The 23939-nt window shown below is 35.8% G+C and overlaps 1 protein-coding gene across 1 annotated transcript in view; it reads right to left on the bottom strand.

Annotated features, from left to right (window-relative positions):
• Positions 1-13058, bottom strand: part of psmd8 (proteasome 26S subunit, non-ATPase 8) — a 33601-nt gene extending 20543 nt beyond the window's left edge. Inside the window, exons 1-5 of the mRNA XM_039770777.1 lie at positions 12891-13058; positions 12531-12603; positions 7589-7691; positions 7323-7488; positions 84-184 (exon numbers count right to left, since the gene is read on the bottom strand). Of these exons, the coding sequence (XP_039626711.1) occupies positions 84-184; positions 7323-7488; positions 7589-7691; positions 12531-12603; positions 12891-13037 (590 nt within the window). The 5' untranslated portion in view covers positions 13038-13058. The remainder of the gene's footprint in view (positions 1-83; positions 185-7322; positions 7489-7588; positions 7692-12530; positions 12604-12890) is intronic.
• Positions 13059-23939: the final 10881 nt, after the last annotated feature.

Below are 23939 nucleotides of genomic sequence, written 5' to 3'. Positions count from 1 at the left end.
CCTCTAAAACAGAGTACTGTATACTAAATACATACAGCAATGGTTTTTATTAGTTCTTCATACCATGTTACCTGTCCACTTACCGGATTGTGTCAAGAAGAATGTCAATAAAAAAGGTGTAACTTTCAGCAGGAATGTTCCCTTTTGCTAGGAAGACTTTGTTGTAACTTCCCTCCATCAGATACTGGAAAGAGATTAAAACCAACTGAAATGAGTCTGTAGCATATATACTAAAATTAATGACATGTATGTGTTATTGAATTTAACTATACAGTATTTTAAATATTCAGCCTATAGTTATATCTGCATGCAATTATCTATAAATGGGCTATTGAAACTCAAAAATGTTGCACAAAACAATCAGTTGGATGTTTAATGTACAAAACGTTACCAATTAAGTTGATTTCAAAACACTGCTATACTATAGTAAGATTTAATTTGGATGAGAGAGTTTTATCTGAACATACAAAAAGGGGCACATTTACAGTTCAGAAACCACAACATTGAAAATTTCTAAATGCTAAAGAAGAAAAAAACAAAATGACTCTGCATCTGTAATTTTAATATATTGATGAAATAAAACACCATTTTCCCTTTAACTAGACCTTACGTCCACAGCCTCCTTTTTTCTCTCTCTATTTTAAATGCTGCAGAAGAGTTAAAACAACTTTAAGACAGGGTAACATTAAACTTATGTTCCTTGTTGGCAGAGCTGGCTCACACGATGAAAGGCTACATTCAACAGCAATTAAATAGGTTACAAGATTAAAAAACATGGGATTGATTGATTTTTATAGAAAACAATACTGAGAAAAATCATGTTTATCTGTTATCTCAATAACTCACTCAGGTAATTGTTTTTGTTTTTTTTTTTCCAGCGACAAATGCATGGCTCAGCCGTTTAACATACCCCCTTAATTCCACTTTCAATGCACTTCTCCTTTTCATCTGTGCCCTTTAGTATGTAATTAGCTATTTAACTGAAAGAATTCTGCTAGAGCATTGATTTGACCTTTAAGTAGCAATCTTCATTCAAGATTCAAAACATTTAATTCCGTTAGTCTGCCAGAAGACATGCTCTTTCAGCTTCATGAGCTGCTAGGTCTTTTTGTTATAGACATGTGATCAGAATAACTGCCTATACTGTAGAGGCTAGAGTCTGAACATTATGTATCTTGATTTGTATTAAATAAGTTTTATAAAAATTAAACACACTTTTTTTTTTTAACTTAAAAAAAGTTTCTGCATATTGCCTTTGATAGACAATGTTGTAACAACCCTTAAACTGCCACATACTTGGGGGATAATGCACCCCTGGACTGCAAATCATTGTGAATTGTAATGTTTACTTCTAAAGTGTAGCAAAGAAAATGTGAAATTTTAATGGAACACTTTTTTCATGCAATGAGCTTCACAATTACCAAAACACTGATCATTTTACATTGCAAATGAACTGTAAAATTTAAAAAACTACTGCAACAATTTATGTTCAAGGTGCAACTGACGCCATTGATAAAATTCAGCAAATCACCAAACCAACTGCGCTTGAACTGGCTGCACGCAAGCACACAGAGGTAAGTGCCGATGCTTGCAGGCTAGTCTAGTGCAGCGGCGGAATCCCAGAGACAGTGATGCTGCAGTTCTGCCAGTGGTCATGAGCTGGCTGCTCAACGAACATACAGCACTGACTGATTCTCTCTGGCGTGCTGGCAAATTGCTCTTTGAAGCAACTATAGCCAGGTGCAGCATTCAATGAATATACAGTCCCCAAATATACTCAGCTCCGGCATGCTGGCAAATTGCACTGGGAAACAACTTTAGCCAGATGTGGAGTTAAATGAATGTATGTCGCCAAATATGCTCGGCTCTTTCCAGAGTGATCAGCTTTTGAACACACTGCAAATGTGATCGACACCAGCATCACTTTTGTATTCATCAGAATCACTATTTCACTGTGTGTTTCAATTTCACTGCCTGAAGACCACTTTACTTCATCATAACTATTCGTATCACTGTCAAGAGTGTGCAACACCTCAGCTGCTGAAAAACCATTTCTTACAAGACTCGACTACAAAGGCTAGGAGAAGACAGGTCTTCGTTGCCTGGATAACACTCGGGTATGTCGCTGCTCGGCACGAACACTGTTGGCACATTTATAGCCCAGGTCTAACGCTTACGCAAGACGTATCTATACAGTTGCCCGAGTGATGCTCAGGACTAATGCTAAGGGTGTTTAAATATAAATTAATGATTTATAATGATTATTAATCAAATTTCTGAAGAACTTCATGGAAAGTCTTGGTCCTTGTGGAGCATTCTTCACTTAAATGAGCTTGGGGTCTCTGGACTATTAACCTAAGTACCACATACATCCCTTGGGGACAAATAAAATATCTATGCTAATAAATTAATTCAAGATTAGTTGAAAATGCTCATGTCTATTATCACATTTGCCTTCCACTTGATAATGCCAGGACAGACCTTGACCCTTTAGACCAAATATTGGATTAAAAAACAAGATTGAAATTTAGCCTTAAATTGATAAGAGATTCTAAATTTTATACTTATAAATAAAAAATACTGCATCTTGACAACACTCTTTTGGTCAGTCTTACCTCAGATGCATAACATTTGCTTACTAGATGGCAGTAAAATAATTGAAATGGAATCTCCAGAATGTCCATAAGGCATTATAAAGCTACATTCAATTTTTTGTCTTGGGTTTGTATTGGCCTGTATTTCTATTACTAGCTGTTTTCTGACTTGAAGGATACAACGCAAACTCCTCAGTGTAAACTCTTGGAACACTGCTACACTTTCTATCTGAAACGCTACACTTTCTATCTGAAATTTCAGTTTAATCTAACAAAAAATCAAGACAGTCTGTCAGAACTTCCTGGACTTTAATATTCTTGGTTACGAGAATATTAAACAGTTGACTTGAGCCACCTTCAGGGTCAGCTCAGTGGTTGCTTTGTATCCAGTGTTGCTGGAACAGGCACTAACTCCCCTCAAAAACCTAGATAAGCAGAAAACAGATTTTCTGATGAGGCCCATTTACAGTTGTGATTTACTGTATTTCATTCAGATAGGAGCATAAGGGACATATCCAATAAATTCAAGACTCAATTAACGCCGACTGCCTTGATAGTTTCCACAATTTTAAGCTTATGCACTTAAAAGAAATTTCTTGTGAATGTCAAGTTGAATACAAGGCTTGAGCGCTGAACTTTAACACAGTAGTCTCAGCAACTAAATGATTAACAAGAATTTCTACATTGAAAATTTTTTGGCGGGAATGAGTTTTGCACTCCAAACCTTCCATCCCTCAAGGCCATCCACGATATGTAACAAAAGGGGTTTTCACTACAGTTTGTAAATGTATGGCTACTTTTACTCAGGTTCAGTTTATTACCAACTCACAAAAACCAACTATGGTAATCACCAGGGTACATAATGGGTGGATCACCCGTTTTTAAATTAACTCATGAGTAAAGTTTCACAGTTGCTGAGGTCCAATAGTATGTATGGTACATTTTTTTTTTTTTGCAAAAAAAATAAGACAAAAAGGACATTATCAAGGAGCACACAGACGTGGAAAGGTACAAGACCACCTGAAAAAGCACTGAATATTCCTCAGAGCTCACTTCAGTGCATCAAATGGAAGTGGAAAAAAGGGGAGGGGGAAAAAAAATAAGCTACAATGTTAGGTTACCATACTAAACTTAGAAGCTGAATAAGAATGACACGTGTGTTTGTGGAGATATTTACATATTGTTGATTTTAGGTATCGAATTAAAATGTAATTTTTTTGGAACAATGCAGTAAAATGATTGAGAAATAGAAATTCCTAGTCAAATTTATCAAAATTCCAAGTAGTGATAATTTACATGAAAACAGGGTTGGGGGGATACTTTGTCAAGGCACTATTTCCCTTGATCCTAGGCTTGGCATTGTTACACAAGTCTGGAAATTGCAGTGACTGAGCAATAAATGAGCTAATTTACATTTATTCTGAAAATTAAAACTAATGTAACTACTGGACAGGACTGTAGGCCAAAAACAAGGTGTTTTGTTTAAGTAGTAATGAAAGTACTCTGGGCAGTTAAATGGATAGTTTGTACAACTCTTGAAGTAGAAACTTTCAAGGAAGGTTTCTGAATTATACACAAACTGACTCTTGCTGCTTTATAATTTTTTCAGATTAATTTTTCTATATTTCAACCAGTGCTAGGCGATATGACGATATATATCGTGGGGACGATAGACACTTTTCTATCGTCCTATTTCTCTTCTATCGTTTCTAACCTAATTTTATCAATTACTAAAGAAAATATTGCATTAAATAGGCTATGACAAATGAATGATAATGTCTTGTCGCTATGCAATGCATACTCTACCCTTTATATAAGTGATAATCAAAAATAAAAATGAACTTTTTCGCAAAGAAACTCCATCTTGTGGTTTTGTGACAGTTCAGTTAAATGTCACTTCAAAATAAAGTTGCAAAAAAAAGTATGCAATGATATTTTTGTCAAACTTTTAAGAGAATAACTGGAAACGTACTTTATTGTGGGTGGTTTATCGTGATATATATCGTTATTGTGATATAAAATAATCCATATCGTGATATATGATTTTTCCATATCGCCCAGCACTAATTTCAACCATGTCACTAACTCAAGGACTCTGTTATACACGTATTAGTCGGAAAATATCTGCAACAGAGCAAATGCAACACTAGATAACTTCTGCTTAATTAATTTTCTATTATAAAAAACAAATGAAACAAGCTACAACCAACATTAAATTATGTAATCTTGGATCTACTCAATTTAACAAAAGAGAATTATTTATGACTTGATTTCATGCAATGGACTACAGCCACGTTCAGGAATGTTTCCAGTCTTGTGCTGATGATCATGAACTAAAATGTGCAAGTAAAGAAAACATATTTGGAAGGAAGCACAAGCCAGGCTCATGTAACATTTGTTTAAAGGTTTACAGACACTGTTGCAAAGGAAAACTGAAATGAGGATCAGTCAACATTAAAATTTAAGAAACACGGGGGCTATGCCCCCTGCTCGCTTCGCTTCCAAATGGCCTGGGCTATGCGCCCAACTTCTTCACGACTCTGCTACTCGTGTTGTGAAGGGGCGCTGAACGCACCCAAAGGAGACGTGGTTACTCCTCTTTTAAAGGGTGAAACAATGGGAAACTTTTTATTATAACCTCCTCTTTGCTTGATCAGCTGCTGGCTTCTGCTGCGCCACGTGATCTTTTAACATTTAAAAGCCTGTACAGCTGCGGTCTTTTTGTCTCACTGCCTTGTCTTCTTCCCCACACATCCTCTGCTCCCGTTCGGGGTCCCGCTCCAGAGGTGCGTTCCTATGAAGAGGAAGATTTTTCTAGTCTTAGAGACACGGAACCGTCCCCTCCGACTACACATGGAGTTCGATTCACCTCTGAAAGACACTTATTTGAAGTGCTTGAATAAAGTGTGTCTCTAAAATCTCCTGTGTATCTGTGACCTTTATGTGGATTTCACTTTAACCAAACAAATCTTTTTATTCTCGCGGATACACCTCTTCACTGGGAAGAAACACTGCTTTTTACTGATGGCAACAGGAATTAGATGATCTACAAGTCTCCAATTTAAAGCCAAAAACTGAACAATGTATTACGGCCCTGGGCGTAGTTAAATCTCTTGGCACAAAGTCTTGTGGAATGTGAAAGTGTCTCTCCGAGAAAGTCTTGTCCCAAGATTTCCCTCTATTATTTAAAAAAAAAAAAAATCCTGGAGAGAAACAGTAGGATGACAATACGTGATCTTCATGTTAAGATCACGGAAGAAACTTAAACGACCCGCGAGACTAAAGAGAGTGACATTGGCCACAGAGCGTCTTACGGGGACCTTAAACATGAGACTTTGTGCCAAGAGATTGACCCAGGACCATCTCACGATCACGTAGAACATGATTCTGGCACGACATGTCCTACTTACAAATAAGAGCAAGGGCAGCCAGCAACACACACACTCGTGTTTTGGCTTTGAGCACACACAGATCAAGGGTTCTCACTGCATACAAGGACAATGTTATAAATGAAACAGACGGCTAAGCGAAGAAGAAAACAGCGCTGTGAAAAGATGCAAAAGCATTGGAAAGACAAAAAAAAAAAAAAAACGAATAAGAATAATCTGGTGCAAATTCAGAAAATAAGTAATTCATTATCAGTCTGAAACAAGTGGAATTTAAAAAAAAAAAAAAAAAAAAGGTGCACGTCCAATCGGGACATTTGCGCTATACACATGCAGAGCAGGTTAGAGATTATGAAAGCAGTGGAATTCAGAAGGCTCAAAAAAAAAAAAAAAAAAAAAAAAGGTGGCACAATATACATATGGAGAAAGTTAAAGAATATGAAAGTATGAAAATTAGAAAGTATCAAAAGAAAGAAAGTAATGACCGCAGGAGCGCAAACAAATGGAAATTACTTGAAAAAGGGAAAACAATCACTATGGGACCAGGTGTCAAAAGAAAAAAAAAAAAATTAAGATAGAGAGGTAAGAAATAAGATAGTACAAAAAGTAAAACATCATAAAAAGGTTAAAAAACAAGGGGGCCAAACACATGCAGAGCAAGATACAGAATATGAAACGCAGAAAAAAAAAAGTGTCAAAAAAAAGTAAACACCGCATTAGCGCAAAGAAAAATTACTACTCTGAGAAATAATGAAAAGGCGAATAGAGATCGAATATATGGATATAGGTGATATGTCAGAAGTATGTAAATATTGTAAGGCTCTGAAGTTTACGTCGAGAATTTCAAAAATGGAGTTTACCTCACATGCATTTATTGGTTACTTTGCAAAAAAAATTAACTGCTGATGTAGATTGTTTTGTCTGTGCAGAAATTACAAACAGAGAAAGCGATCCTGAATTATGGTACAAAGTCATTAAACATGTCTCACTGACCTCATTAAAAAGGATTCAACACATTGGGACTCAAAAGATTCCAAATATTGTTTTTACAGAAGTTTCTGAAATAAGTTTTTTTATATAATAGAGAGATTTCAGTGTCATTAAAAACAACCTCTTTCTTGACACTAATTGGATTTGACCAGGCTCACTGAAACATACAGATCAAACTACAAGCCAAACGATGTAAAGAAACTAAGCAAGACACCTAGATAACGGTTTGCAAATTTTACAATGCAGAAAATTACTCAAACAGCAGCACATAATAAATGAGAGCAGAACAGTTACCAAAAAAAGGCTAGGAAAAACACGCTCAAAAACAATATTCAAATATATTTTCTTGCACCTGTTCCAGTGATACAGGATGTTTGATGTAAACATTTGTCTGAATATCCTTGGCACTAAGACGTTCAAGCTCAGTGTGGAACTCTGCCACACGATTTTGAGACAGTAGGAAGAGAAGGTTAAGTCCCAGCAGTTGATGCTTATAGGCAGATTCTGGCAGTTCCTCTCTGAAACAGAACAAGGAATGTATATTTTTAATAGTATTTCTTGAGATTACCAAATATGTAAATTTCCTGTAAACTTGAAAACTACTTGGGCTTCACTCACTTATAATCAAAATAGTAGCACTTCAGTTGGGCCATGTAGCGTTCAAATGAGGGGATGTCTTTCTTTAAGATGCTCCATTGTGCCCCAATCTCCAGAACATCTCCTACAAAAGATGCAAAATGCAGAGTTAGAGGCAAAGTAGGTGTTGGACATTTTTTTGTGCATTTACATTAAAAAGGAATAAAAACAAATGTAGGAATACAACACAGCTTTAAAATGATATATATAAAATGCCAAAGAAATATCAGGGATATTGTATTTTGGTATACATTTGAATGATTAAACCAACAAATGGAGCAGTTTTTAAAAATTTGAAAGTTAATTTTTTGGAACAAGAGCCCCACAAGACCTAAGCGAAATTTGAATTTAGGTAACATTTCAAAAATGTGTCAAAGGTTTGTATAAATATTGCTTACAGCAAACCAGGACATAACTTATACATACCAACCACTAAATATATGTCTGAAATCAATGTTACAAAATCAATTTCAGGAAAATTCAACTTAATTCAGTTTAGTTTATTCTTGTATAGCTCTCTCCACTTAGTTCAAGTGCAGAGTGCTGTAACACATTCACATGTAAATGCAATTACAAACTTTGTGTGCATACATTAAGTAAACAGATTGAAATAAATGGAACTTAACATTAACTGTTAAAAATGGATTATGGGGGACTTAAACCTCTTTAAAAGGACAAATCTCACCAAAAGCACAGGTTTGGTTGTGGGGCACATACTGTGATAAAATGCTGTCACCTAAAGCTATAAACTCCAATATTTTATTAGTAACTAGCAAAATACAATAATTATTTGTTAAGGATCTCTTTGTATACCACATTGTCAGTTCAGCCCTCAGGTTGTAATATGGCCAAGCTGTGCACTGAGCTTACTCTTGAGCATGCAATGTACAGTTGGCCATGTGAAAAATAATCTTGTCAGAAATCTCACAGCTTGGATTGCTGCTGTCATAATCGGTTTGAGTTTCATGGTTTCTTTCAATTACGACAGTATTTGCAGGACTTGTGTTGAAGTGACATTCGGCATCTGTCAAGCGTTGTAAGCATACAACTGGCTTCATCGACAACTTCACATCCTTACAAATTCCTTCATTCATGAATTCCTTCATTCACCTTACAAATTGTAACCTTAGATCTTCAAATGAGTGTCTGCTAAGAATTCCAAGAGCCAAACTTAAAAGTAGTGGTAAGGCAGCCTTCTGCTGTTATGCACCTAAAATCTGGAATAGCTTACCAATAAGAATTCGCCAGGCTAATACAGCAAAGCACTTTAAAACACATTGCTGAAAACACATTAATTTAACATGGCTTTCTCATAGCTTCCTTTTAGTTTAATCCTGATGCTCTGTATAATTCAATTATTATTACTCATGGTGGCTCCAAAATCCATACTAATCCCTACTTTCTCTTCTGTTCTTTTTTCCAGTTTTCTGTGGTGGCGAGCTGCACCACCACCACATCATCAAAGTCCCGTGATGTCCCTATATTGATGGATTAAAGGCCAGAAGTCCACATGGCCGCCAGCAAATACTTCCGTGAGAACCCTGAATACAATGAGGACTGACTGAGGTCATTTACGTTAGGTAGAAAGCCTAGAGGGTGGTCTCGTGGCCTGGAACCCCTGCAGATTTTTTTTTCTCCAGCCTGGTGGAGTTTTTTTTTTTGTCCTCGCTGGCCAACGGACCTTACTTTTATTCTATGTCAGTGTTCCCTAATTTTAATTCTTTAGTCATTTTTCTCTTCATCATGTAAAGCTCTTTGAGCTACATCATTTGTAAGAAAATGTTCTATATAAATAAATGTTGTTATTGTTGTTGAAAGAAGGTTTAACTTAGTTGGTGCAGTTGTGAAACATTACATTCAACATTGAATTAGGGGAAAGACTGAATGTAAAGTTTGTGAACAAGTCAGTAGAGTTTGGTGAAGTGTCACGGGGGAGGGAGATGTTCGATGCAACAGGAGTTGGGTCTGTCATACAGGTACATGGGAAAAAGTGAATGCTAATGTACAGTATATCACAACCTCCTTCAGCATCATGCAGTTCCTAGCCTGCAAACATCACCCAGCCATTAATTTTTACAAATGACAATGAAGGAAAATATTTAGAAGCAGAGAGTACTGAAGTGATGAGACAGCTCACAGTCCTGGTTTGACCCAGTTTGAAAATATGTGGAAGATAATGGGTGACAAAGTTATGGCAAAGAAACCCGCGGCAATTACGGAATTTTGGAAGAAGGTGGAAGAAAATGAAGCCAGAACAGTCCCAAAAAAAAAAAAAAATCGGTCAAGACTTGGACACAGAAGTGGCAAAGTCATTGAAAGCAGGGGCCTCTACACTTGCTACAAAATTTTGAAAGGTGTAATCAAAAAGTGCTGACAAAACAAATGTAAGTTCTCTATTCAGATCATTGAAGATTTCCAAAATTAAATTTTTTTTTTTTTTTTTTAATGACTTTTGCGCTTTGGTTTTTTTTAAATCATTCTAGCAGAACAGTAACCATACCTACAGCTACAAAAGACAAAGTTTTGAGCAATAACAGTCACAAATATGACATAAAGGTCAAAATGACCTTATACATCATTGAAAAGGTCTGTAAATCAGCTGTCCACTGCTGCAATCTATATAAAGCATTAGTTAATATATACCTATTTATTTATTAGTTGTTTCCATGTATAAATTGATCTGTTACAATTTATTGATATTTAACTACTTGCATCAATAGTAAAGGGACCAACAGATCAAGAAGCGATGGATCAGGAAGCCCATTCTCTTGCAGCATTTTAGACAAGATGCCACAGGCAAAGAGTCAGAATTACCTATCCATTATTGAAAGATACACCATTTAGAAGTTCACTGGACCATTACCATCATCGAGAATTTTTTGGAATTCACACTATGTCTTACTGAATTTAATAGGGAACAGTAGCAGCTAGTAACATATGATAATGCAATAATCTTAACTATAACTAATGTGCTCCAAAAATAAGATTAGAAATACAGTCCCACCAAAGTTATGAGACAGAAACATCCAATTCCACATTTTGTATTAAAACTACAGTATACTGTAAAATATGTATGTGTAGTGCTTTGACAGATGACAAAAGTGAGAAAAAAAAAGTAACCCAAAGCTATAAAAATGGAAACCACTCTCAAAGAAAAATAAAGAAAAATTCAGGGATGAAAACAATAGTGCGTGTAATTTGTGTAATAGTCCACTTGTGTGCTGTAGAGGCTTTAAAGAACAGTTAATAAAAATTAAATTGATAGCAGCAAGCAACCAAGGACTATTGATTTTAACTTTTAGAACACAATCACTGAATCACCAACAGGATGCAAATCGGCAAGACTGGGACAAATACGAAACAAACAGAAACAAAGTACCCTTTAAATGATATGTTAAAGGTGAAATACAAATTAATCAAATCTTTACCAAGATTGGAATGTTCAATCACATGCTAATCAAGCCATTATTAGTTCCCTACATAACCAAAACTCCAGAATTTAAACACAGCCTTCTGATGCTATATGGCACATAAGCAATAACAACTGCACCATTTAAATTCTGGACTACACATCATCGGATTATAATAAGAATGTAGAACAGTTAGTTCTGTGTCCATTACCAGCTGCTGCTCAAGGGACATTTTCAGCTTTTGGCAGTACCAAACATCTTTGCCTATGAAAATTGGCACATGAACAGCTTAAAGTATATGCATGTAATTGATAATGCCAATGTGCAAATTTTATTTTATTTGTAATCAAGGGGTCAACATGGAAATCACTTCCTTCTTGGACACTTTTCATGCAAACCAATGTTATGTGTGATTATTCAAATTTTACTTACAACTGTTCTTACAAAATATCAATTTGATAAAGAATTCTTAAAAATAAAAATTAAATATGCTTTGGCATCCTACCATTGATGACATTTTTCCTTTTAAACTTTCTCCAAATTTTAACAGCCCCTCCAGTAAGCAAGTTTCAATAATTCCATTTTTTCATCCTTTTTCCAAACCTACTTAACAAGATCATGCAGAAGCTAAAGCCTATCACTGGTATCTGAATAATGCCCTGACAGGACATCTCTACCCATTGCAAGGTAAACACATACAAAGCACAATTTAGCATCGTCAGTCCAACTAAACTGCAGATATTTGCGCTGCGGGGAACTGAAGAACTTGGTGGAAATCCATGCAGACACTGGGAGAACATGCAAACTCCACACTATAAGTAACTAGGTTCAAATTTTTTAGTTTTGATTACAACCAATATTAACCAAGTCATACATTTTTGCTAACAGTCCAAATCAGTTTCACGCCAAGTCAAAACCTTTCCTGGCAGCACTAGATACAAGGCAGAGAATGATGTCCTTTCCATTGGCATAGTCAAGTTTACATTCCCAGCCGTTATTAGCTGGCCAAATTAGAATAACCACACATGTCTTGAGAACATAAAAGACCTTAAACAAGAATACTCTGTGGCTAGCTTAAAAACACAAACAGATGGGAACAACTCACAAACTTTCTGACTGGACCAGGTAGTGAACCCATGAAGGAACTATGTCTCATATAGTTTCAATTTTAAATAACAAAATTCTCACATTTTAATTTATATTGCGCTTTTAGACGGATCACTTGTCAAAGATATACATAAATTGGAAATGGGTTGCCCATATTAAGAATTTTAATTAACGCTGATATATTTAAAAAAAAAAATCGTATCAGATTAAATTTAAACTTCATAAATTAGCCATATCGTAAACTGAAATAACGCATCAAAATTGGATATATGTCCTTATCACCGATGAAAAATGGTCGCCCGGTACGGAAAGTGGGGGCGGGTTGGGTGTTAGAAACAAAAAACAGAAAAACAAACGAGGGATAAAAAAAACAGAACACTTATTTGACACAAAAGGATGGCACTTACTGGCTAAGATCATCTGCTGCTTGGTCAACTTCGTTTCAGTAGTGGGGAGGAAGTTCAGCTCCAAGAGGGAAATCTAGATATGAAAGTTAAATGTAATACCAATGGTCGTTTAAACAACTGAAATTAACAAATTATTTTTTCATGAACAGCAACGTAGCTCAAACTAAAAGAACTACATCCCACCTACAAAACAGTGGTAAAAAAAAACACGATTGCTCCTCAGTCCTTTCTACAATTTCCACATACGACCATCCATACAAACGGACGTGACTAAGCTCGGCCCGGTGCAAGAAATTGCAAATGCAGGACTGTGACATGAATAACACCCGAGAAATCATATAAACCGTCAAAGACACCTACCTTGAGTTTTGATAGAATGTCCCCACATTTGTTCAAGTTGGGGCTTTTCTTATTCCACTCTAATTTAAGCTGTTCATACAGCCCAACAGCTTCCTTCAGCGCCGCCGCCATGCTGAGTCTGCAACAGTACGGAGCCGGGCGCGTCATCCTCTTACCAAGCCGCTTTCTCGCAGGGACACGCCCCATTTCTGTTTGAGGTGGGACGAATACTGAAGGCTTGCGTTGAGTAGACAGTAGCAGTTGTTAACTGGCTGTGGATCTGAAGGACAAGGAGAGTGAGCCAATAAACTCAAAGGAAGGTAACAATGACAAAGTAATTTCTCGTTCGACAATGCAGTACGTTTTGTAATGTATGCAAAGCAACTGTGAGTATTACGTACTTTGTTAGACTAACCACCCACCACAGAAAGTAAAGAATGTCATGTTCAACTGATACCCATTCATTGTAAAATTTTGCAGTTTTAAATTGAAATGTTCTTTTTATACGTTTGATTAAAATAAGGTTACACATGTTGTGAATGTCGTTGTAAATAGGGATGATGTGTTTACTTTCATAAATCTATCTATCTATCTATCTATCTATCTATCTATCTATCGAAGTTCTTCCCAAACTCGATCCTGGGGACCCACTGTGGCTGCAGGTTTTTGTTTCAAACAGCTTCTGTTTTTAATTGGACTCCTGGGCTAATTAAGTGAACTGTTATTTCCCAAGTTATGTGTTTTGGGAACAATATAGATAATAAAAAACTAAAGTTGGCAAAAAATAAATAAATATATCAAGCAGTTATATGGAAACAATGTATTTTTTTCTGTTTAACAATATTTTCATCTTGATTTTCATTCTACTTTTCCAGGTGTTATAATTGTTTAATCAATTACTTTTTAATTAGAGGGTCTAACGTTAAAGTAGTTGCAGCCTTCATTGTTGTTTGCCTGGGTGTCTGCTTTGCTTGTTTTTAATTGCCATAAGATACAATGAAGGAGGAAAATTGCACAGAGAAAGGGCAAAATACTGTATAATGAAATCAACAAAAGAGAGTTTAAAAATTTAAATCTATAGCAAAAGCAGAAATATTTCTAAATGTCTTATAAATGAAAAAATCATGCTGGTGTGCTTTTCTGAATGTAGAATAAAAGAAAAATTAAACCTTCTTGGCAGCTGTGGCACCACTGATTGAGGGTGTGAGGGTGAGGTGAGGACTTTGCTCTGGGGAGTTAGGAAAGCTCTCTACGTGTGAAAATAAAAAAGCATTGTGTGTTGCACCTGTGTCTACACCTGTCTGTGTAGGGTTAGGGTGGCTGTTCGTGCCCTTGGGGTCCACAATATATATAAATATGAATTTATATCATTTACAATAAAGCTTCTATTTAATTACTTAACTTAAAATACAGAATTGAGTCCTAAGATTTCATTAGTAAGGGTTTTTCTTCATAATCAAATGAAATTGCTTTCATAACACCTTGATAACGGTGGCAGGGAGATGCCGATCTCAGCAGCATTGTGTATAAAGGCAGGTACCAGCCTTGGATGGAGCAAAAATCCACCATAAGGCTCATCTGCACATGTACTAATCACATTGAAAAGTGATTGCTTATTTGGACTAAGTTGTTGGTATTTGTAAAACTAGCCAAGAATTTGTGACAAGGGTTAGTCTAGAAGTAAATAGAACTGGGATATTTAGATAGTATTTAAAACAGTAAACTTATTTTAGAAGCATTCTTGGCAGTAAATATGTCATATTTTACTTTTTTATATACTGTCACAAGTTCTTTTAGATTAAATCTCTAAAATGTGTTTCTCCCTGTACCCATCACACTGTGTACAGGTGTTTTTAGGTATTCTGGTTTCCTCTCAGATCCCAAAAAGGTGCACGATATGATGACTGCTACCTCCAAATATAATTAGTTCTTGCTTTGGATTCAATACTATCAGGGCTTTCATTTACTCTCCACATTCCTAAAATTGGATTTCTGTATGCAGGTTTAGAAAATAGAGGCATATATTCTTGCTTACAAATTTGCAAGAAAATTAATTTTGTTTACTGGTATCCATCTATTGCATATACAGTGTAATCTGCTGTGTGTTTTCTCATCTTTGTAAAATGCATTAATGTAATGGTTTGTTAGTTAATGAGAATGTGACCTTACTCTTATACCTCCATACTTAAAATAAGGTCAAATAGACCAAAAGTATGTAGAAAATAAAAAAGTGAGTGAAAATACCACAGCCTTTCTGAGCATTTCTAAACAGATATTGAAAAACCCAACCTGTCTCATGGAGTGGCATGTCCGTTTGTCATCCTCAAGAGTAGCACCAACCACTCTTTTCCTCACAGCCCCCTTCCTCTCTTGCTTTTGTCTCTGGTCCTTCCTTCTGATAGTACAGTTTTTCCCCAACTTTTCTCCCATATCTAGACTCAACTCTGACAAGAGGCAGCGTTAAACCCTTTTCAAGGTCACTTCTAGTCTTAGGGATGAATTTGTTTTGGCTCTAAGAAGTCCAGCATACAACTCCTCTAGGTGTTCCTGGTGCACCTGCTCCCATGAAAGGCATGAAAAGTTGCCTATAAAAGACAGGCTTCCAAGGTAGCCTCTTAGATACTAATTTCCCATATGAAGTGACACAATCTCCCTTCTTCATGTCAGGGACCATCTGTCCTCTCCTCCGTAATCCTGACCTTGAATGGGCAACCAGGGTCCAGCATCCTCAGCTGGTGGCCACATTTTCCGACCCAGTCATTTGGTTGCCACAGCCCTGGTAACCTCTTGCAGGCCTAAAACCTGTTAACAATACTTTATATTTAACAGATCAAGGCAATGGACATGTTTTGACAAACAAATAGGCTCAATAACAGATTTCTTATCAGTGGCACAGATACACCAAATGTTATGATCTTTACATGTTTTTTTTATTTTTCAGAAACTTGGGTAACTTTTTAGAAATTTGTATATAAAATATAAAAATGTATTAATATTACTATATTAGATGGGTTTTGTATTAGTTATTTACATATTCTTTGAAATAAATGTTAAAAAGTAGAATGATTATGCTGATATTTATAAATGAGAACTTTTGGTTAAGAGAAAGTTGACCCTTGCTGTGTTTGGACAAGATTCAGTTCACTCCGCTTCGTTTGCCATCTCCTTACCCTAGTAAGAATTGCGTTGTTAAGGATGGGGAGGCCAGGATTGTCCAGTTCTGTTTGATGCTAACATGACTTTCATACTTTTGCAAAATAAACACAATTCAAATATTTGTCTAGATCTTTTTAAATTTCATTTTATTGTAGTTGTAGTGGTAGCAATAGTAGTAGTAATAGTAGTAATTTGGTCACATTGCAATTCTTACTTGCATATCTGACCAATGTGCTTAGATAGATAGTTAATACTTTGTCCCAAGGGATACATATAGGTTTTTAGAGAAGCTCAATAAATAAATTACCCCTAGTTAAAAATTATGTTACCGTTAATAGGGTGGAATCATAAATTACTTGGCAAAACTATCACTCAGTCTGAAATGCGATAAAAACATAACTGCACTTTACAAAAAAGCTCGGCAGCATATATATTTTCTCTGTCACAAAGTTTAGCCTGTCCTTCCTTCAAGCTTTGCCATTACCTCCATGTTGTCAGTAGTGTGCCCCATTACTGATCCTGCTTGTTAATTCAGTTCAGGTTTATTTTGAACCCAGCACACAGCAACTTATAAAATCACACTGGCCATCACAGACTTGTAGAATTTATAAGGGAAGTCACTGCCCAGATTAAAGGAGCACCTTCTCTTAAGAAAAACGTTCCACTGTATTATGGGACTAGTCCAGCCTGTCATTGATATGGATTTCCAAGTACTTATAGCAGTTCATATCCACCCCTAACTTTGTTTTGTGCAAGTCTAAGTGAGGGTATATTCTGCCTGAAGGCGGGAAGAAGATCAGGAGTTGAAATGTAATCAAAACCAGAAACAAGCCTTAAACAAAAAGACAAATTCTAGTACAGCAAAGCCTAATCGTTAATCAGAAGGCCAAGTCAGAGGGAAGGCTAAAAATTAGAAATTGAGAGAAGTTCACACAACATTTGTTAATAGTTTTTTTTTTTATCTAAATCTTAGCTACAAATGAATTGTCATGACGATATTTAAGGGGTTGTGCTGATGATGTAGGACCCTGTAAACACTGAGACCATTTTCCTTAGGTACCAGGAGCAGCATACAGGTACGGCAATGATAACACAGTTATGTCCAAATAAAAAATAAAAGATTGTGGCACCTTGAAATAAATATTCACTATGATGCAAAAGTATCTGCATAGAAATGTACCCAAAATTAGGAAACTCATATTGCCACATACACTTTTGCTTTAAAAAATTATTTCTAAGAGAACTAAATTCTCAAGATGAATCATTCTTCAGGACCATAACCCCACCAGTGAAGCAGATATTCCACTTTAGAACATTGGTATCTAGAATCCAGTATGCGTTGAACATCCACTTGTACAGGGATAGGTGGAGAAACTTTTCTACTGTAAGGACTGGAAAATACAGATTTTTAATCTAAGCACATGAAAGACTGGGTTTGTTTTTAAACAAATGGGAAGACTCAGCTTATAGGAAACACATCCCACCTACTTGAGGACCACGTAGCGCTCTATATAACAGGGAGTTACCTTCAACCCAGCTCAAAAACTCTGGAACTGCTTGTCTCTTGCAATCAGCAAATCAATTGGCAGTGGTTTTTACCCTCTGCAGGTCCTCCTAAAAAGCCAAACTAGAAATACTTGAAGAAATGGAGGTAATGTCATTTAAATTAGATTTGAACCCATTCGTACTTTCCAAAGGAGATATTCCTATGGAAGAGTGATATCATGCATATCTGGCTAGTCAGATATTAATTCAGCCATCATGAAAGGTTTTTCCAGTACACTTTGAAAATTTTCCCAAGTCTTTGTTGTTCCACTCTATTTGCCCATTTGCTTGAGGGTGATAATCTGAAGTTAGATTTAGAGTACACTCTAATTTATCTCAGAATAACTGCTAGAATTTAGAAACAAACTGGGGACCTCTGTCTGAAATTATTCACAAAGGAAAATCATGGAGCTTAACAAACTCTTTCAAAAATATGTCTGCCACCTCTTTAGCTTTTGGATGCCTGAGTACTCTTGGAAAAGTGATTAACTATGAATAATATAGTGGTAAAATTCTGTAAGGATGGAAGATCAGTAATAAAGTCCACACTGATACATTCCCAGAGTCTATTGGTAGCTGAGATGGATTGTAACAATCCTATTAGAAGACCTGAAGCAGACTTAGACTTGGCAAAGACTTAACAATCCATTACATATTCATGCATGTCTCAATAGATGTTTTTTAATCAAAATTACATTTGCTCTGATTCTAAAGTTTGTTTTATGCCTAGATGAGCAAATATTGTATTCAAATGTACCTATTATAATACATCCTTTCTGAATTCTTCAGAAAGATTTGATGATGAGCAGCATACCAGTAACATGAATCATAACATAGTGGCCCCCATATGCAAAATCAAATAGCCTTGTTGCATTGTGAAATAAATAATGACTATGATCAGGAACATTATGCTGCAAAGGTAACTGCAGATAAATGTAACCAACATAAATAAACCTACATTCCCATGTATACCTTTGCTTAGAAAAATTATTTCTAAGAAAACTGAATTCTTAAGGTGAAAATCTCATAACAAGGGGGGTGTGTGTTAGTGGGCCCCATGATATATTTTTTGCTTCCTTATTGCACTAAGTGCTCTTAGGATAGGTTATTCCTTCCTGCAACTCAGAACTGGATTAAGAGGGTTTGAGAATCCTATTTTATGTATTGTAATGGATTAGAGAAATCTCTTTCTGAGATAATAAGGGCTACTAAGCACAAGCTAGCCTTGGACTAGCGAACAGCACTGAAAAGAGAAAGCCAGCTAGGAAACAAAAAGAAAGAAAATATAATACATCATGTGTGGGTTTACAAACACCATCCAGAGTGCCTTCTGAGGAATGTATGCCTGAAATAAAAAAGATAATAAAAAGCAGAATCCAATAGAGGAAACATTTTGTCCTACCAAGAAAAAATGAGGCAAAGGCTTGGTGATGTACAGTATTTGTGATCTTCTATGGGGAAAAAACACATTTCACGTATTTACTGTTTTTTAGAGCATTTAGCTGGAACATTTATCCAGAAGTAACTTCCATTTTGCAATGGTTAAGCTATTGATATAGTTGATATATGTATTTTCTGACAGGTTAACTGACTTACTTAGTGAAACACTTTCAGAACTGGTGAGTGAACCAGCAGCCTTGGGAGTTTATAGTACAGCATATCAGCATAATGGTAATCTCCTAATTTTGTTATTTCTGTTGCGAGGTATGTCCCAGGGAAGAAGAAGAAAAATAATACAGATTAGGGGCACTTTACAAGCGAAAATAAGGGCTCAGCAATATCCCAGGGCACGTATTTGTGGAGGAAACTTCACTGGTATGAGTACTTCAATTTACGTCACTGCAGACGGAAGGCATTTTCTGCCTAAATGGAGGAATTCATGGATTAACTTGTGCTTGTACAGTATCTGTCTGGTACGATTGCATTAAGTACGTTCAACAAACAAATTATTCAGTAGACGTGTTTGAAGAAACACAAATGGGTGATTCTTATACCCTCAGTAAAATGCCTTTAGAATGCCTCACTGTGACTGTGAATGTGACTGTGCTAGTGCTAGGCTGCCTAATGCGGATTGGGAATGAATTCCAAAGTGTAGGAGTATAACAGCTGAAAGCTTCAGCCTGAGATGCTCTATACCTGTATTTTGGAACCACAGAAAGATGAGCTTCAGTGGAGGGAAGAGCTTCATTTAACACATAATGATTTATCTTTAGCCAAATCTTCAGTAATTCTGGTGTTTATTGAAGGAAGGTTGTTGTTGTATGTTGTAATATTATGTTTATTTATTTATTGAGCTTCTGTAAAAACTACACTACCCTCTTGGGGCAAAAAGTACTATATCTATCTGCAGATGAAAGCAGTACTGTACTGTTTTTTTAATTTGCCCACCCCTTAGTATTTGAAATAAGGGTCATGGACCTGAATTGTCAATTGTACATGCCTACAATCTCTTTAGATATAAAAATCTATTTTTTGTAATGTGAAATATTTATAGAATATAATATAGATTCAACTGAGGCAAGCAAATCAGATTTTATTGTGTGGTTGCCTTTGCCTCATTTTCAGAATCTACATTTCAAGTATGTAATTGTTGGGAGACAGAAACCATTCCAAAAATATCAGGTAGAATGAAGCTACCAGCCTTGAATGGAATGCCAGTCCACCACGAGGAAGAAGTTATATAAGAAACCACTCACAAATGACTCACAAATTTGGCTTTATCACAAATTAGATAAAGGTTATTTCATTATTATTTTCTTGTTTCCTTTGAAAAGAATTCAGTGCATATCTTACCTATAACTGTAACACAGAGATAAAAAAAAAATTTTAAAAGCAGATGCTAACGTACACTCACCAGTTCCATGCAGATGCAGGATTAAATTGTTGGACAGCCTTGAAGGGCTTTTGAATCTACTGGAAGCTACCAAATACAACCCTCCCTAGGCAACAAGTAACAAAAGATTCAAATTCTGAAAAAAATAATTATAGTTGTCTAATAGTATATTTATATGAATAATATTACATTATGAAATAATATAATTCATAAATGTATAATTTGTAATTAAAGTTAAAAAATATTAATTTGCAAATTACCATCTGCCTTGGCTATAACAGCCTAGCACATGCTGCAGTATATATTAAATTTCAAAAATTTGGGAATTTTGGTGTTGCAATTTCACTAAAATAACAAAGCTTAACACATTTAATAAACCAGCAAATCCTCCCCCTTTTTTAAAGTAGTCACTTCCATTTCCTGCTTCATCTACTTTGTAGAATTCACTATAGTTGGTACTTTTATTGTCACAGTACAGTGATGGCTACAAAACTGGATTTTGTTTCTCCGTTATGTCCCTTACATAAAGTGAAAAAGTAAAATTGCACTCCTATGATACACCAGGACAGGATAAGTGGCAGATACAATACATTGGATTATGAAAAATAAATAAATAATAAAATATTAAATTTTTAAATTAAATATTAAATTTTTAAATTAAATATTAAATGTTTAAAGAAGCCCTTTGTCTGTATAAATGTAAAGTAGTAACATTTTGTTTCACTTCACTGCTTATTCATGTGTTTTATCCATGGCTTATACTCTTTCATATTTGTAGTGACAGGATTTAGACAGGCATTGGTAAATAATAAATAGAAAGAGTAATTACCACTATGAATATGTAGTACTAGGGTGTTGTACAGTGTTAGCCATTATGGATGTGATGGGAAGCAAAATGACACCTTTTATTGGCTAACTAAAAAGATTATAATATGCTAGCTTTGGAGGCAACTCAGGCCCTTTCTTCAGGAAAAAACATCTTGGAGCAAAACCTATTGGTGGCTTTTTATTGTTCAACCGTCACAGTATGGTACACTGGAAGCATGACAACAGACAAGAAGGTTCTCCAGAGAGTCATAAACACAGCATAAAAAATCACAAGCTGTTGTCTGCCCTCACTGGAAAATACCACCATCTCCTGCTATCTAACCACCGCCACAAACATTATTAAGGATTCCTCACACCCTAGTCACCACCTGTTTGAACTGTTGCCTTCTGGTCAGCGTTATAGATCTTAGAAAGTACAGACTGATAGATTCTGAAACAGTTTCTTTCCAATGGCCATAAATACATTGAATAGTCAATAAGTCAGTCATTGTCCAGCCTGCTATATCCTAACACAGGGTCAGCAAATGAAGGCGGTTTAAATATATATATATATATATTTTAGTCAGTGCTGGGAAATAGAACATATTGCTGCTGCTCTTGTGCGGCTACTTCATAGTGGAATGAGATTATTTTACTGTATGACTACTGGCTCTATTGTTGTTTTATCTCATTTGTTTTTCACTATATTTTTACATATAATATTACAACATTTTTTCATTGCTTGTATTATGTATTTTCAATAAAGTCTTTCAATTCAATAATAAAGTAACGAGAACCAAGACTGAAAGACTGAGAAACATAGAACGAATAAGCATAAAGCTTGATAAAAGGCATGCTTATTTAACAATGAATAATCCACAGCTATACTTTCAGAAGAATCACCTTCTCACTTATGGCCATGTGAAGCGACTCATAAATTGACCGTTACTGAAACTAGCAGTAGCCAATGTTCCCTCTAAGCTAAGCGCGTGAGCGCTCACACGAATTGAGAGCGTCGCTCATACTTCCCGCACGATCGGTCATTCCGACGGCGTCTCTCGTACTTATCGCACGATCGCTCACTCCGACCGCCGGAGTCCAAAGCCGAAGGTCTTATTCTTTTAGGCCGCCACCTAAGAAACGTAATTGCGTTATAAAAATTGTTTGAAACTTGTTTCTGTTTGTCTCAGCGAGTCAGCGTATGTGATTAACTTTGGTGAAAATTGTTTGAAACTTGTTTCTGTTTGTTTGGCTCTGCGTATGTGATTATCATTGTTTGAACATAGGTTCGAAGTTCGAAAGTTTTATTTATTTCCAACTCGTGTTTAAAGCCTTTCTTTACACACATATTTTGATTTACATAGAATTAGGCGCATCAGTTTATATTAGGAGTTTAAAATCAAGAGCCGTGTCTAAGCGTCAGGCAGACAATTGTTCAGGAAATGCGCGTAAAAAGCGATGTTTGGAATTCAAGAAAGAATGGTTGGCAGGATTTTCAGTAGATGCAGACTTGCCACATGGCTCTGGACAATACGTGCAGCTGCGTGAAATTTTCCAAAGTACGTGGTGTTATATGCAAAATTTGCGTGAAAGCTGGAGCCAGCAGTGAATGGACGGCAGGAAAAACATGGGCCGACTGGAAAGTTGATCATCTAAAAAAACATTTAGGTCAAAAATCACATGTGGATTGTGTCACAAAACTTAAAAATCAAAGCAGAGGGATTTTAAAAAGCATGCTAACTGAATCAAAAGAAGATCGTGAAACCAGGAAAGAGACCACACAGCGAAAACAAGCAATCCCGGATGAGGTAAAGATTTTCATAGATAACGTTTTGCTAGCTATTAGAATAAATTCTTCAATGCTGTTAGTTCAGGATATTCATGATCACGTCGGAAAATATGTCAAAATCCCAGAGAGTTGGCGAAGTAAGAACTATGCCTTTGAGTTTAGTGAGTGTATAAACTCAGCTATCAAAATTGAAATGTATACCGAAATAAGGAAAGCAGCTTATCATACCTTGATAGTTGATGAGTCAACTGACATTTCCGTTTCGAAGATGTTAATTTTATACATAAAGTGCAGGAGTGAAAATGAATCCGTCTATAAAACTGCGTTTGCAGGAATCTTGAAGTTAATAGCATGCGATAGTTCATCAATCTTTCAAGCTATTCAGAACTTTTATTTTGAAAATGGGTTTGATTTAAACAAGATGGTTATGTTTACTTCTAAAAAGTAAAAACAGAGATGTTAATTGTTGGAGGGAATGACGCTGAACACAGCAATATTTTGTCATCATTTAACTCAGTTGGAATCCCAATTAATTTTACTGAATCAGCCCACAATCTAGGAGTTATCTTTGATTCTAGCATGTCATATGAAGCACATATTACAAAGTTGTCCAAAACATGTTTCTTCCATCTTAAAAAATGTTAGGAAATTAAGGCGCTTTCTAAATAAACAGGATTCTGAGAAATTAATTCATGCATTTATCTCTAGTAGGATTGACTACTGCAATGCGGTGTTCACTGGCTGTTCAAACTGTTCTTTATACAGCCTCCAGTTAATCCAAAATGCAGCTACAAGAATTATTACAAGAACAAGACAATATGAACACATAACTCCAGTTCTTAAATCTTTACACTGGCTCCTGGTTAAGTTTAGGGCAGATTTCAAAATCCTCCTTTTAAAATATAAAGCATTAAATGGCCAAGGTCCAGTTTACTTGTCT

The sequence above is a fragment of the Polypterus senegalus genome, chromosome 12 (genome assembly GCF_016835505.1).
Source record: "Polypterus senegalus isolate Bchr_013 chromosome 12, ASM1683550v1, whole genome shotgun sequence".
NCBI classification, from domain to species: domain Eukaryota; kingdom Metazoa; phylum Chordata; class Cladistia; order Polypteriformes; family Polypteridae; genus Polypterus; species Polypterus senegalus.
The sequence above is the reverse complement of the archived record's forward strand: the minus strand, read 5'-3'. Positions and strand labels throughout refer to the sequence as shown.